Source organism: Brassica napus, chromosome C3 (genome assembly GCF_020379485.1).
Source record: "Brassica napus cultivar Da-Ae chromosome C3, Da-Ae, whole genome shotgun sequence".
NCBI lineage: Eukaryota > Viridiplantae > Streptophyta > Magnoliopsida > Brassicales > Brassicaceae > Brassica > Brassica napus.
The window spans coordinates 47870668-47886552 of record NC_063446.1 but is presented as its reverse complement, the minus strand read 5'-3'; the positions used below and the strand labels follow the sequence as shown (position 1 = coordinate 47886552).

At 43.6% G+C, this 15885-nt stretch overlaps 1 protein-coding gene across 1 annotated transcript; it reads left to right on the top strand.

Moving 5' to 3' along the window:
• The first annotated feature begins 1518 nt into the window (after window positions 1-1518).
• LOC125584465 lies at window positions 1519-9779 on the top strand. The gene is made up of 2 exons (XM_048752956.1): window positions 1519-2085; window positions 2157-9779. Exons 1-2 carry the CDS (start codon window positions 1654-1656, stop codon window positions 2448-2450), a joined length of 726 nt encoding a protein of 241 aa, XP_048608913.1. The 5' UTR covers window positions 1519-1653; the 3' UTR covers window positions 2451-9779.
• The last annotated feature ends 6106 nt before the right edge of the window (window positions 9780-15885 follow it).

The following is a 15885-nucleotide window of genomic DNA, read 5'->3' as shown; positions in this document are numbered from 1 at the left end:
CTGATGCGGTTGACGAATACCTCCAACTCGGTTCAACTACTACTCGGTCATTGTAGAACCTAAAATCTACACAAAGTATTTGATAGTGATCGGGGTTGGATCTAGGGAAGATAAATGATGTAGGCGAACACAACGATGTTAAATAGTTTCCAGTAGGTGAAAATGGACTTTATTGATGAATAAGATCAAATACAATGGATTGAACTAGATCGAGTGATACAAACGAGATCGGTAAAGAAAGAATCTAAAAGTGGGAAGACAGCAAGATCGGTGTAAGTGTATAGCTCTCTCTAGGGTTTTCAATGTGTCCTCTTCTGTTTCCATTCCTCTTCCTTTATAGTAAGCTGACTTCGAGACCTCTTTGGTAGCTCCGCGATCTCAGCTTCTTGTTGCACGATCTTCGCGACCTCGGCGACTCCTTCTCGAGTTTGTATCCTTGCTACGGGCTCCGACCCTTTAAGGCTCATGCCTTTGACCGCGGCCCATTATGGTATTGACCAAAATTGGGTCCAACATTTGTTCCCCAACCTCTTTTGATTTGATCGAAAAGGAAAAGGAGCGGTTGTCTTTTGACCCGGGTCTTCTCGTTTGATAACTGATATCGCTCGGATTCGGTTTTAATGATTGTTTTCGAAAAAAGCCGTTCGTTGACGCGTTTTTTTTAATTATTATTTTAATCGGTAACGGCTACTATAGCCGCCGCTAGGGCATAGGCTAGGTCATAATTGCTTTTCCTTATAGCGATGATAGAGCCGTTAAGGTGGCTTATATATACGTAGAGGATCTTCTTTTTACCTCACCCCCACTTCTTCTTTCTCGTCTCTTTCTCCTTTGCTCTGAATCTTTCTGTTCTTTGAGCTTAAGATGTGTTCGTCTTTCAATTTCCCTCATCCGACTACTACAGCCGATGATCTCGAGAACCTTTACAATATGTATGGGTTGACCGTTCCGTCGTCCTCGACTTGGTTGGCACGCATGAGACTCCCGAAACCGTGAGAGAAGGCTACTACGGAGCTTATCTTTCATTCTTTCATTCCTGCGGTATTACCTTCCCGATTCCGGAGCAAATACTCGAGGTCCTGGGGGAGCTAGGGTTATCGCTTACCCAGCTTCTCCCGAATTTTCTTAGACATCTTGTCGCCTTCTTGGTTAAGGCTAGGGAGGAGGGTCTTGCTTTTGGTCTTAGCGAGTTTTATCAGCTCGTTCTGGTGAAGCGGAATAAGCAGAACCCTGGTACTTTCCTCGTGTCTCCGCGCCCAGGTCGCCTCGTCATCGAGGACATCCCTTATCGCGACGAGAAGTGGCGCGAGCAATTTTTGGTTTTAAAGATGGATCTAGCGTCTATGGGTGACTTCGACTTCTCCAAGCTTCCCCGGCGTTGGGCCGAGAATATCGGTTAGTTTTCTTTTGCCTATGTGTTGATGATTTCTTTGTTTGAGGAGTCGAAGACTAAAATTTTTGTTTATTTTCGTTTGATTCAGTTCCTTCTGGAAGCTCTTCAAGGTCAGATGAGATCCGCGATCTGATGAGGGTCCTTCGGACTGGTCTACTTTTGATCGAACTCGGATTCAAACTGCCTTCGCCTTGCCGGCGGGGACCGGCAGAGCTCCTTTGGTCGAGGAGTCTAAAGACGAGGCCGAACACTCCCAGGAGATGGTAGCGACTCCTTCTGTTCAGACCCAGTCTTCAGATCGACGAACTAGACAACTTGTGAGGAGATCGTCGTTTCGAACTTCTGGGTTTGCATCGAGGGACCGAGCTTCCGGAAAATCTCCCTTGATCTCGATTCATGATTCCGATGAAGAAGATGTTCCACGAGAGACTCTACCTTCTGTCTCGTTGAGTCCTGGCTCAGAAGACGAGACCGTGGAGGCGACTCCTAAGCGACGACGGTCATCGGAAGGTGCCTTGCCCGGTCCATCTCGTCATAGGTTTGTTTCTGAGGGAGATGGTTCTTCGTTTGCGGCCCAAAGCGACTTAATATCCCTCGCTGGTCGCATGAGGTCCGTGGGTTGTCGTCTCCCATCTCTCGCTTCCTTAGTCGAGAAGGAAGCGTACGCCAAGGTTGCTGTGGCGAGCTCTAAGGTTCGTCTCTCGCCTTCATTCTATTTGTAAAGCTGTTTTGTGGTATTTGCTCATTTCCATTTTGTTCTCAGGTGATGGAAGCTTTTAATGAGTATGTCGTGACGATGGAGGATCATGTCGTGGCTTCTCGGAACGACAAGGAAATCGAGAGTATTGGTTTTGAGATCAAGAGGCTTTCGAAGGAGCTCGAAGTCACCAAGCGAGAAGGGAAGAAGGATGCCGAAAAGATCGAAGCTTTGACTGAAGACTGGAGGAGAGTTCATCGCAAGAATTGCGGCGCTCGAGGTCGAGAGAAATCGGAACATTCGCTGCGCTTCTCGTATTGCTCGTCGCGATATTGCGGCAAAGTATCGGGAAGTTCTTGAGTCTTTGAATGATAGGTGGGCGAGCAAGAAGAAGGAAGTGTCTGTTGAGATCTGGCTACAAGAAGTGACCGCCAACATCGATCTCCTGAACGAGCTCAAGGATGGGGGCCTGACTGTGGATGTGGAGCTTGCACGATTAAAGGGAATGGAAGGAGACTGCGAGGATCTTGTCGCCCTAGCCGCCGTGCCGGATTGGTCGATCTCCAAGCTCGATCTTCCTCAAGTCTCAGATGATTCGGTGGATCAAGTCGGGGGGTCGTCTGTCCCCAATGATTCTGTTTCTAGTTAGTTTTTTTTGTTTAATATATTTTTGTTTTTGACGATCTTTGATCTTGATATCTTGGATATCTTTTAATGGATAAGCATAATATTTTGGAATATCCCTGTTTCCTTAGCTTTCAAGATTCTTTTTGTTCGGGTTGTTGAGATATAGCGAGGTTCCGATCCCTATAAACCTCTGGCTTTGTTCTAGGATTCTTCATAGTATCTCATTTAGTTTCGTTTTTGTTCGCTAAAGGAATATGACTTCGAGAAGATCGAACTCTCACGATTCCGATAGGGTACGAACTCGACCTGGTAGACAAAACGGAGATGTGAGTGATGTGCTCACAGAAGTTTTTCGTGAGGAGACCCAACTTCTGTGGCCTTCAACCCAAGGGGCCAAAGACCCCGAGGGTGAAAAATCTGTTGCTCGCATTAAGTCGAGTAGCCCAACGGGTTTGGAGGGGCGTGATCGTCCTCCGAAAAAGGCTAAAACGAATGCTTCGGATCGTCGTCTTGGTGTCTCGGGCGAAGCGGCTGTTGCTAAGCCGTTCCACTGGCAGTTCTCGCATTCCAAGGATTGTCCTATTACGGAAGATCAGAATAGTGTTGCTCATTTGGTGAGGCACTTCAAACCTGCTGGATGTCCGCTTCCCTCTCTGCGTAATATGACGGAGTGCGAGGCTTACGTAAAGATGGCTGTGGCTCATGCCAAGGTCGTTCCTTTTGAAATTTGGTCCTTGTCGAATCTTTGGTTCGTTTTGTCTGTACTGATTTGTCATGTTTCAGGCTATGGAGGCTAACAACGAGTTTGCGGCGACTTTAGAAAAACGCCTGCAAGATGTTTCGCGTTCTGACGAACTTTATGAAATAAAGAAGGTCGTTCGTGAGCTAAATCTCGGTCTAAAGATGGCTCAAGACCGGGAGCGTGCCAATGCTGCTCAACTAGCTGCCGCTAAAAAGCTAGGGAATCAGGCTGCTTCGCTCGAAGCTCGTCTGCGAGTTGTGAGCAACGAAAGGAAGTCGGCCCTCGAGCAAGTTTCCTTTTTGGAAGCGAAGGTTGAATCTTCTGCCAATAAGTTTTCTGACGACCTTCGCCGCGCGACTCATGAGGCCAAAAAGACTATGGTGGATAGCTATCTGGATGTGCTAGTCTCTCTGAAGGAGAAATGGGAAAAGAAGAAGGCTGCAACTGATTGTGACGCTCGTCTTCGGGAAGTCATGGCAAATATAGATCTCTTGAAGGAGATCATGAACAACAATCTCCTAGCTTCGGATGAGTTGTTGCGGCTTCGAGCGAAGGAGATCGAGCTTGGGTCTGAGGTCGATGTGATGGCAACTTCGGATTTCTCCGTTGGGAAGCTCGACCTGCCTCAGATTTCAGAGGATCTGCCGGAGGATTTCTTCGATAAGGTCCCTTCTGCGGCGGATGACGTGGCGAAGTGCTCGGGTGATCGCTTTGAGGATGGTGAATTCAGCATCGAAGAGTAGCTTTAGGGACTTTCTTTGTTTTTTCCTCTGCCTTTTGTTGCTTTATTATTTTTTATTTAATAAAGAAGGGATCGTGGGTCCCGATTTATTTGTTACCATTTTTATGTTTTATGTGGGGCCGATCTTTTGGGGCCATGTGTCGATTTGTTGTAGATACTTTTATCGACTGTTTCGATGTAACAAAAGATTTTGTTAGCTAGTTTTGTCGCGCTTGTTGGCGGAGTTGGCCGCAACCGAGGACTTGATCAGGGTCCTGGTTTTGGTCAACTATCGCAGTTATGCGATTTTCTGACTCGAGAAGTCTGGTGTGTTCGAATGTCTGAGAACTGTATTTATTAGGATGTCGGATTCTGTTTCGTTACATATTTGTGAAAAGAAGGCCGTTTTTGATATTGTTGTGCCGTTGTTCTTCGGGTGTTGCGATATGCCCACTTTGAGTTCTGTAGGTGGAAGGTGACTGGACTCGTGTCGTGAGTTGCCTACGTACCGTCGTCGAGGGATCAAGTCATAACGTAGTTCGATTATTTTCCCAGGATAGGGTCTGTTGTTCAATTGTTCGTGTACGTAGGTACGTCTGTAGTTAATTTTGGCTGCCTGATTAAGGGTGTTGCTCGATGTCCTTAAAGCTCGCGAGGTAGCATGTCCTGGAGTTCTTCTGGCTTCCTCTGATAGTTTCGACTCCTTTCGAGGTTGGAAATTTCAGGCATTGGTGATATGTCGAGGGGGCTGCCTTTATGCTGGATAGCCAAGGTCTCCCAAGGATTGCGTTGAATGGGGCTGGACGGTCTATCACGATGAATTCTACGATTTTTCTGATTTCTCCAGCGGTTACCGCGAGCTCGATCGATCTGAGAGAATAGGTGGTCTCTCCTGCGAAGCCGATGAGGGGAGTTCGCTCTTGCTTTAGGAGTGCTTTAGTGAATCCCATTTTTTAAACGCCTCGTAGAAGAGGACATCGGCCGAGCTTCCGGTGTCGATCATTACTCGGGATAGTTCGCAGCCACCGACGTCGATTCGTATGACGAGAGCATCGTCGTGTGGTTTATCGAGGTATGCGGTTTCGTTTTCGTTGAAGGTGATTTCGTGATCGGGACCCGACAGGGGCTCTCTAATTCCTATGTTGTTTTCTGCTCTCCGTTGGTATGCTTTGATTGAGTTGACCGAATTGCAGAATTTATAGCCTCCGTAAATGAAGTCGATCCGTTTTTTGTGCACTTTGTGGGCTGGGAAATTCCACCTTTTAGTAAGTGCTGGTCGGTAGTGTATCTGCCCCCCAGATAGATTGCGATTGAGGGTCTGCATTCTGTCCTTTTTTTGAGTCGGTTTCTCCAGCACTCGCAAATCTTGGTCATTTCGTTCTTTCGCTTGAAGTTAGAGATTTTTACGTAAGGAGGCTTTGTGTTTGGGTTGTATGGAGTGACACGGATTTTCCAATGTGCGGATCGCTACCGAGATCTCAAAGAGGATTTTTCCTTAGGTTTGGCTCTTGACTTCGTCGGTTGTGTTGCTGTTCTGCCCCCATGAAATCATGTCGACTCTTTTCTTCGGGGCTGGGGGTGGAGAGCTCAGTGATTCCTACTCGATCTCCCTGCCTCTTTTGTTTGTTGGGACTTTGGCCTTTCGGTTGGATTTCGGAGTCACTGGATCTTCTTCTTCTTCTCCGGCTTCTTCGTTAGTTTTCTTATTTTCGTTTTGATTGCGAAGTGTGGCTCGACATTCTTCGGTTGAGTGGCCCTTGCGATCATGGAAAGCGCAGTATTTGCTAAGGTCGTATGTTGAAGACTTTTGCGGCGAATTATTTATTGCGTAGGAATGTTGCCCTTTGGTGGTCGGTTCTTTAGGAGTAGCAGGTTTTTTTTGGTTGTGCTGTTCTTGTTCGCTCTATACTGTTCTTTCAAGGCTGCGACCTCCTCCTCGTAGGTGACAAAATAAGAGGCTCGGTGTAGGGCGTCGTCCAACGAGATAGGTGCTCGTACCGCCAGTTCTTCCCTGAATTTGGATGAGAACCAGAAGCCATTCTTTAACGCCGCGAGGGCAATGACTTCGTTCGGATGTGAGATCTTGGCCTTGCTTTCTCGGAATTTGTTTATGTATGCTCTTAATGGCTCGAAAGGCGCTTGTTTGAGATTCCAGAGACCTGCTTCGGTAACTCTTGTCTCTATGAAGACTTAGTACTGTTTGAGGAACGTAGATACCAACTGGGTGAAATTGTCGATTGAATTTTCTTCTAATCCTGCGAACCACTCGAGGGCGGCCCCGGTGAGGTTCTCGGCGAAGAATCGGCAATAACCTGCTTCTTTTTTGTTGTCGGTGAGGTGTGCTCTTGATATTGCTAAACGGAAGGCTCGTACATGGGCCTTCGGTCGGAGTTTCCGGCGTATTCGGAGAATTTCAGTTTCCCGACGTGATGGAGCCTTACGCCGACGATTCTGTTTGTGAATGGGGTTATCTGGAGCAGAACTCGTCGCCATGTGCACGATCGCATGTATCGGGAGCAGAACTCGTTCCTTTCAATATAATTCTGGAAGGTTCCAGTTTCGCACGGGACCGCGAAGGTCGTGTCTCCGAGCTTGTTCCGTTGGGTTATCGAACCCCGCTTGATGGAAGGTCCTCGTCGCGGATGGAGTTCGATTCTTGGGGATAGAATGGTTTGGTGGTGAGATTTGTGTCCTTGGCTCCCCCTGCCTCTCCATCGATCCGTTCTGGAATTAGATCGGAGTGCTTCGTGGGCGTTGGAGTCCAGTGTCGATTTCGTCCAATCCACTGTAGCTTAAGCTTCGGTGGGTCATGCCCTGCGGCAGGGGTCGTTGTGAATTTTCTCCCGTGTAGCGTCCAGATCAAGCGCTTGGGATCTTTGGAGTGCCGAACAGTCCGGTGCTTTGGGGGTTGGACGTCGCCCTTAACGGATCGAGGGGCGTTTGATTTCTTTCCCAAATGTTTGCAGTTCGATGCTCTGCGAGTTCCCTTTCTGCTTGGTCCAGTCTATTAGCAATGGCTTGGTTTGCGATCATTTGACTACGAATCTCACCGATTAGAGTTGTCATCATTCCTTGGAGTTCGGTTAGTTCTCCTCGGGTTTAGGCTAGAGGAGTCGGTGAAATCGGACTGGATTGGGATCGGGTTAGGTCGTCGGAGGATGATCTATCTCCGGGGTGGTTCCAAACTCGAGCTCCAGCTCGTTCCGGGATCGACGTCTGGTTGATCGGAAGAGATCAATCTTGACTCGAAGTCCCGATTGGAGGGATTCGTTGTGTTGGAGCTGTTTCGGTCGCATCATTGGCTCTCGTTAACCCAGTTTGGGTCACTCCGGCTCCCGAGTCGGGTCCGATAGGATCGATATCGTTGACTCCCGAAGGCGTGGTTCCGGTGGTTTGGTTGGGATCCATAGTCGCGCTTAGGAAACTTAGATCGGTTTCTTTGCAAAGATGTTTTCGTTTATCTTCCCCACAGTCGGCGCCAAAATGTAGAACCTAAAATCTACACAAAGTTTTTGATAGTGATCTGGGTTTGATCTAGGGAAGACAAATGATGTAGGCAACGATATCTTTAGAACACAACGATGTTGAATAGTTTCCAGTAGGTGAAAATGGATTGAACTAGATTGAGTGATACAAATGAGATCGGTAAAGAAAGAATCTAAAAGTGGGAAGACAACAAGATCGGTGTAAGTGTATAGCTCTCTCTAGGGTTTTCAACGTGTCCTCTTCTGTTTCCATTGTTCTTCCTTTATAGTAAGCTGACTTCGAGACCTCTGTGGTAGCTCCGCTATCTCAGCTTCTTGTTGCACGATCTCCACGACCTCGGTGACTCCTTCTCGAGTTCGTATCCTTGCTACGGGCTCCGGCCCTTTAAGGCCCATGCCTTTGACCGCAGCCCATTATGGTATTGACCAAAATTGGGTCCAACAGTCATGTTTGGAAAATTTTGTCGAAGGAATAATAAATTTTTTCGGCGATGAGTACCTAAGAAGACAAACAACGGCTGATCTTCAACGTCTCCTTGATATTGGAGAGCATCATGGATTTCCCGGGATGATTGGAAGCATCGACTGTATGCATTGGGAGTGGAAAAATTGTTCTACCGCTTGGAAATGTCAATATTCACGTGGTTCGGGAAAACCCACGATCGTTTTAGAGGCGGTTGCTTCGTATGATCTATGGATATGACATGCGTTTTTCGGACCTCCAGGTACCTTAAATGATATCAATGTTCTTGATCGCTCACCTGTTTTCGATGACATAATAAAAGGTCAAGCTCCGCAAGTCACTTACTCTGTCAATGGAAGAGAGTATCATTTGGTTTACTATCTCACCGATGGTATTTATCCGAAATGGACAACTTTTATCCAATCTATTCCAATTCCACTAGGACCGAAAGCAGTTTTAGTTGCTCAACATCAAGAAGCTGTCCGAAAAGATGTCGAGCGTGCTTTTGGAGTCTTGCAAGCTCGCTTTGCCATTGTTAAAAATCCAGCACTTTTTGGGATAAAGTTAAAATTGGGAAGATTATGAGAGCATGTATGATACTCCATAATATAATAGTAGAAGACGAACGAGATGGACACACTCAATATGATGTTTCAGAGTTCCAACAAGAACACAACGGCAGTTCACATGTTGATCTCACGTATTCTACAGATACCCCTACAAATATCGCCAATATGATGGGTGTTCGAACTATAATTCATGATAGACAAATGCATCAACAACTTAAAGCTGATTTGGTTGAACATATATGGCGTAAATTCGGACGTGATGAGGACAACAACTGAGCTCGGATGCTTCTTTGAAATTATTCTCGTTTATTTTACTAATCTTTGTTTTAATGTTTTTTTTTTAAATCTATGTTTAAAATATTTTTTTGTAATATGTTTTATTTAATAAATAATTTTTTATCTTAAATAAAATTTATCTTTAATATTATTTTTTCTTAAGAACCCCAAATTAAGAACCTACCATTGGAGCAGTTAAAACGAAGAGGTTCTTAACAAAAGTTCTTAAGCTAAATATTAAAATGAATTAAGAACCCATTAGGGGTTCTATGGTTAATCTTCCTCTAACATTCAGAAACCGAGATGACTTAACTCTATAATATACTAGTGTTAGCACGGAAAAAAATATGTTATATTTTTTAATTAATGTATTATAAATGTAAATTTAAATAAATTAATAATTTTTAAATATATTATAATTATGGATAATATTGAAGTAAATCAGTTGAAACTATTTTACAGAATATCTAAAATTGTTTTTAAAATAGATACGCTGATATCTTTAATCTCAACTAGGATTTAGAGGTTTTTTGACCTTGTGTTAATCTATATCTTACAATACTAAAAGAGTTTAATCTTCGAATTCTAGTTATGTCACGTCAGTTTAAATAATAAGCCAATCACTGAGTGCCAGCTCATATTCTTATGTAACTAATCTCCTAAATATTTTCATCTTCATTTCCTTCGTTCTTGGACAAAAATCTCATATTAAATGGTCAAAAAGAAATCTACAGCATCCTAAAAAAAAAAAAAAACTTTATAGCCTCATACAAGTTGATTTACTTATTTAGCCTTAATGAAATGAATAAAAAATAAATAAATAAAAAAAAAAAGATCTCAAAACGGATACGATCTCAACCGTCGGACCTCCTCTCGAGACCGCCGGACCTTTTCTCCCTCGAGACCACCGGATCTCCTCGTCGCTGCTCCACCGACGGTTCGCCATCATCGTTTCTCATCACCGGTGCGAGATCATCCTCATCGTCTGTGTCATCACAATCAAGGGCCGGTGTACACGATCGAGCTCATCGATCTTCCGAAAACGATCCATTCATGTTAGTCAGGAAGAAGCTTAGGTCGAGGACAAACAGAACGAACGAATCAAGCTTGCAAATTGGGAATTGGTCGCTTCCTCCACTCTCACGGATCGAAAGATCCAAAGCTTTGCTCAACTTTGAGCTTTTTGTAGAATTGGTCCCTGCACTTTGGATATCTTCGTTTGTGGCTTCAAACTTCTAAAAGTTATAGTTTTCTCCTCTATTTCGCCCCAGAACTTCTGATTATACAACCAGACCCCGTGTATATGCAAATTGTACAAATGCAACTCCCAATAATGGGAAAATTGCCAAATATGACTCACAACTTGATTTCAAATGCAAAAGTAAACCCAAACTTGAATCAAATGCAAAAGTAACCTAAAAGACTATTGAAATTACAACCAGCCCCTTGTGAACAAACAAAAAACCGAAATTTTTTTACGTTTATAATCCCCGTAAGTCGTCCAGACGACTTACTGGAAAGTCATCTGGACTAGTTCTACTTAGAAATAATTTAAAATTTTTGTAAAAAATATTTGATAAGTGAAAAATTGAAATCATGTAATTAAAATATGTTTTAAGAGATATAAATTAAGATATAACAAAAGTTAATTGTTTTCAACATAGATGAGTGAAAGTAGTGAGTCATGATATTTTTTTGTTTAGGTTTTGCCAACATATGTTCTAGCATTGTATGTGTTCTTAGGGTTAGATTTTGGAATGCATAAATGTTTTTTTGAAAACTTTAAAATTTACCTAAGTGTGTTTATTTCTGTATATAGTAAACACTATTTAAGTATAATTACGGCTTTATAACGTGGTTAGTTAGTTAATTTAGTCAATTTAGTTTAGGGGTTAAAGTTAGGGTCTGGGACGACTTACTAGTAAGTCGTCTGATGTACAGTATTCAACAGACGACTTACTAGTAAGTCGTCCAAACCGGACCGAACCTTTAATTTTTCAGTGTACTTTTAAACCAAACCGGATTATTTACCGGACATATATAAGGTGTTTTTTTTATTCACTGTTTCGCGAAATTCAGAAAACCCTAACGCCGTTTCTCTCAAAGGCGATTTCCGTCGATTCTCTCTAATCCATCGTTCTCACCGCCGGTTATCTCTCCGTCGTTATCACCTTCGTTCTCACCACCGTTCTCACAGCCGCTTCCTCTATATAAGATCTGAGAGGAAACCCTAGCGCGCATTCTCTCAGAGGCGTCTCGTTGAACTTCGCCGCCGGTAAATTATATATCTTACTGTCGAGTGATTTATGAACATAAAACGTTGTCTCTATCAATTTATACACTTGTTCGTTTTTTCACGTCTATTTTTGCAGATATATAACCGCTATGTCAAGGCGACTATATCTTCTCCGAATTTTCAGGTCTGCTTTAAAATGTTCTACTGGAAGTCTTGGAAGACTTGCCAGACGACTTAATTATAAGTCTTTGATTGTTTTGAGATGGTTGACTTAATTATAAGTCTTTGATTGTTTTGAGATGGTTGTCTTTGATTGTTTTGCAGGCAAAAAAAGTGGATATACCAGAACTCCCCCGTAGGATACATACATTAGGGGAAGAGCCCCCCGCAGTGCATAGCATTTTGTATCATACTTGTTGGACGTTGCATAATGCTTTAAAGAAAGCTCTTCATGATGACGAATATGAAGAGCTGAAGGAGTCGAAGTTGGGAGTTTCATCAAGTTCCAAGAGCTGGGATTTGATTGGGCTTCAAGGCTGGTTCACTACATGCTCGGTTTCCAGCTGGACATAAACAAGAAGTATGAGCTGTGGAGTCTCGTTGGTCCAGAACCTATGAGGTTTTTACTGTTAGAGTTTGAAAACCTCACTGGTCTAAACTGCGAGTACATCGAGGACCTTGAGATACCTCACTTTGTTGTTACAAAGGAGTTGACTTCTTTCTGGGAGATGTTGGGAGTTCATGTCGAAGCTGGGCCATCTACTCAGATGATAATAACAGAATTTGAGAGATGCGAAGGGTGGTCTCGGGATGATCGCAAGCGGCTCGCGTACCTTGCCATCTTTACTGGATACATTGAAGGGATAAAATATTCAACCCCTACACGGGTTAGTCTGGCAAGGCTAGTGATGGAGCTAGAACGGTTTGAGAATTATCCATGAGGGAGAGTCGCGTTTAAGGTGCTGATGGACTCTGTGAAGGGCAGAGATATTTCGGGTTGTTACACTATTAATGGGTTTGCGCAAGCTCTCCAGGTCTGGGTGTACACAGCTCTGCCGGAATTGGGTGCTAATTATGGTAATCCTCTCCCAAACAATCCGTCTCCACCGATACTGGCTTACAAGGGTCGCAAAGGACGCAGACAGTTTAAAGAGGTTATTCTCAGTCAGGTATTTACTGCAATCTGGACGACTTCGCAGAAAACTTATAATTAAGTCGTCTGATAAGTCTTCCAACTGGACGACTTAGTAGAAGACTTATAATTAAGTTGTCTGGAAAGTCTTCCAACTGGATGACTTAGTAGAAGACTTATAATTAAGTCGTCTGGGAAGATTATCCAGACTACTTAATTATAAGTGTTCTACTAAGTCTTCCAGCTGGAAGACTTTCTAGATGACTTAATTATAAGTCGTCTACTAAGTCATCCAGCTGGAAAACTTTCCAGACGACTTAATTATAAGTCGTCTGCGAAGTCTTTTCTTTCCATCTTTCTTAATCCGTCAAATACCTAAGTTCATATCTTCTATTTACTGCAGACTAGGGTGATCAACTTTGTTCAGAAGGACATTGGTGAAATGTTTCCAAAATGGGAGTTTGATGTTGAGGACACGCCCGCGGAGAACATAATTAAACTCATGTTTGTGAAGAAACCGTGGAAGTGGACCATGGATTGCTGGAAAGTCACCGGTACTTGGGTCAATACAAAGCCGGCGGTTGTGAGTCCAGCGAAGAAAAAGGTAGTGAAGGAAGACAGTCCAAGACCTCGGAAGAAATCTCGTAAAGAGGCTAGTGAAGAGGCTAGTAAAGAGGCAGCTGCAGTGGCTAGTGAAGAGGCAGCTGTAGAGGCTAGTGAAGAGGTTCATACGAATGTTGGTGGGTTGACCAAAGAGGATATTAAAACCATGTTCAAGGACATAGTTGATGCCATGAGGAAAGGGTTTGGGACGTGCCTTAAGGAGATCAAGTATCTGTCGGAAAGGGTGGAAGCTGTGGAGAAGAAGGTTGGTATCACCACAAAACGGAAAGGGGCATCAGCTCAAAACACTACCCCTCCACCTAAACCGACGCTCGAACCCGGGGTTAGTAACGAATCCTCTCCCAACAAGAGATTGACTAGACAAAGTCTTAACAATAAGAACTGAAAAGTTGCATTTGCTTTGTTTCTTGTATGTCAGAACATGTGTGCTTTGTTTATAGTGTATGAAATGGATCTTTGGACAAAGTCATTGGTTATTATTGTTTGAAATGGATCTTTGGTTATTATTGTATAAACCCATCTTGTATATTGCAGAGTGAAAGTGTTAATGGGATGAACGCGGGAAGGAAAAGCTTGCCGGAGGATAAAGGTCCAGATGTGCCCGCAGATGCTAGTTCCTCGAAAGATAAAGCTCCAGAACCGAGCCTTGCTCTATTGGACAAAAATCAATCCACTGTTTTGGATTTACAGAAGGAGGATGCTAGATATCTGGAAAAGAGGGATGCTGCTTTGGAACTTTGCCGTGCAAAGAGTGATCGAACAAGGAAACTTGCTGCCTCATAGCAATCTCCTTATACGGCAAACAGCACGACCAAAGTGATCATTCCAAACAAAAAGCTTTATCCAGGCTATAATCATTTTGCACCAATTGACAAGAAGAAGTTGAAGGAGCTCGCTGATTGGTTGAAAACTTGTCCGTAAGTGTTTGCTTTTCCCATAATAGCTTGCTAAAGTCTACAAAAACTGATTGCTTTTCAACATTTTGTGTTTGCAGTCATTATAGAATACCTCTCGATAAAAAACCACGTACAAGTAGAACTTGGTGGTAACAAATCCCCTGGACCTCCTTAGAGTGGCTGGAGGACTGTGTAAGTCTTCTGCTATGACTTAGATGACTTACTAATAAGTTTTCTTTGTAGACGACTTACCAATAAGTCGTCTGGTAAGTCGTCTACGTAGACGACTTGCCAGTAAGTCGTCTGATATCTTCTAACTTGTACCCTATTTTATATGCAGCATATTGATGCTTGGATTAATGTGCTGAGGAAGAGGTACGACGCTAACCCACAACATTTCAGGAGCGAGAGAATGTGCTTCCTTGATCATCTCTTTGCTCAGCAATGGAGATTCAACTACAAGGATTTTAAGGACTCGGAGCCCGATCAGAACGGTTTAGGAAGAAGACTCCCTGGTGGGGCGTGGAATTATTATGCAGGCGCTATACCATCATTTTGCCAATCGAACAAGGTTTGGGGGACGGATATTGATGATTTCTATGCGCCAGTGAACTACAACGACACTCATTGGATTGCTATGTGGATATCGATCCTTAAGAGGCACATAGTCGTCTGGGACAGCATTTGTTCCAGTATCTCCCCAGAAGAACTCGATGTGGTAATGGAGTCTTTTCTCTACATGGTCCCTTATCTGCTTGTTGAGTGCGCTTCCTCAGACAAACAACGTGCCCAATACAGTCTGGAGCCATTCACATATGAGAGACCGACCAATATACCTCCGGCCCGAGCTGGTGATTGTGGCGTGTACACTCTAAAGTACATTGAATGTCATGCTCTTGGGATAGAGTTTAGTAAAAAAGACTTTTCTAAGGCCAACGGGAAGACTATGAGGGATAAGATGGCGGTGGATATATTTCAAGAGCTTCCTGATGCGCATGAGTTCAAAAACAAGGACAATGATGCCAACCTGGGTGCGTATGAGGGGTGATAAATAGGCTTCGTTAGATTATTTTGTACGATAGATTAGGCTGATGTGTGTATTTGAACTTGATCCCTATTTTATATTTGAACTTGATCCCTATTTTGTAACTATATTTTGCGCAGAAGACTTACAGTTAAGTCGTCTGGAATGTTGGACGACTTAACTATAAGCAGTCAGGAAAGTCTTCTGAGCAGTGACCTTTTGTAACTATATTTCGGATAATATAAAGGGAAAGACCATCTCAAATTTGTTTGGTAGTGCAATTTGACAAAGAAGTTGACACAGATAAGTTCATAACACAAATTTTTAATACATAGACTAAACACTGGACGACTAACTGGACGACCTCCTGGACGACTTAATTGAAGGTCTTCTGGAAGACTAAACACTGGATGACTAACTTGAAGGTCTTCTAGAAGAAAAAACTCTGGACGACTAACTGGACGACCTTTTGGACGAGTTAATTGAAGGTCTTCTGGAAGACTAAACACTGGACGACTAACTTGAAGGTCTTCTGGAAGAAAAAACCCTGGACGACTAACTGGACGACCTTCTGGACGACTTAATTGAAGGTCTTCTGGAAGACTAAACACTGGACGACTAACTTGAAGGTCTTCTGGAAGAAAAAAACCTGGACGACTAACTGGACGACCTTCTGGACGACTTAATTGAAGGTCTTCTAGAAGACTAAACACTAGACGACTAACTTGAAGGTCTTCTGGAAGAAAAAACCCTGGACGACTAACTGGACGACTTACTTGAAGGTCGTCCACGTCATTTCTTATATTATGGTTTCGTATGGCCAGTTTCCTTGCATTTTGAGCATCTATAAACTCTGTGTTGCTTCTGGGGTTTGCGTCCTCTCATCCTGGATAGCTCCAACCAAGATTGCCATCTTGATTTCTTCTGTCTTCCCGGACCAGGCTTTTCATCCGGAGGAAAGCATGTGCGTTCCTCAACTTGTTGTCCAACACAAGGATAT

Excerpts from the sequence above, each read along its gene's own strand:
- LOC125584465 (XM_048752956.1), top strand. The coding sequence starts at position 1,654 with ATGGTAGCGACTCCTTCTGTTCAGACCCAGTCTTCAGATCGACGAACT. Across the intron at positions 2,086-2,156 it reads TTGCTGTGGCGAGCTCTAAG|GTGATGGAAGCTTTTAATGA; the intron begins GTTCGTCTCTCG and ends TTTTGTTCTCAG.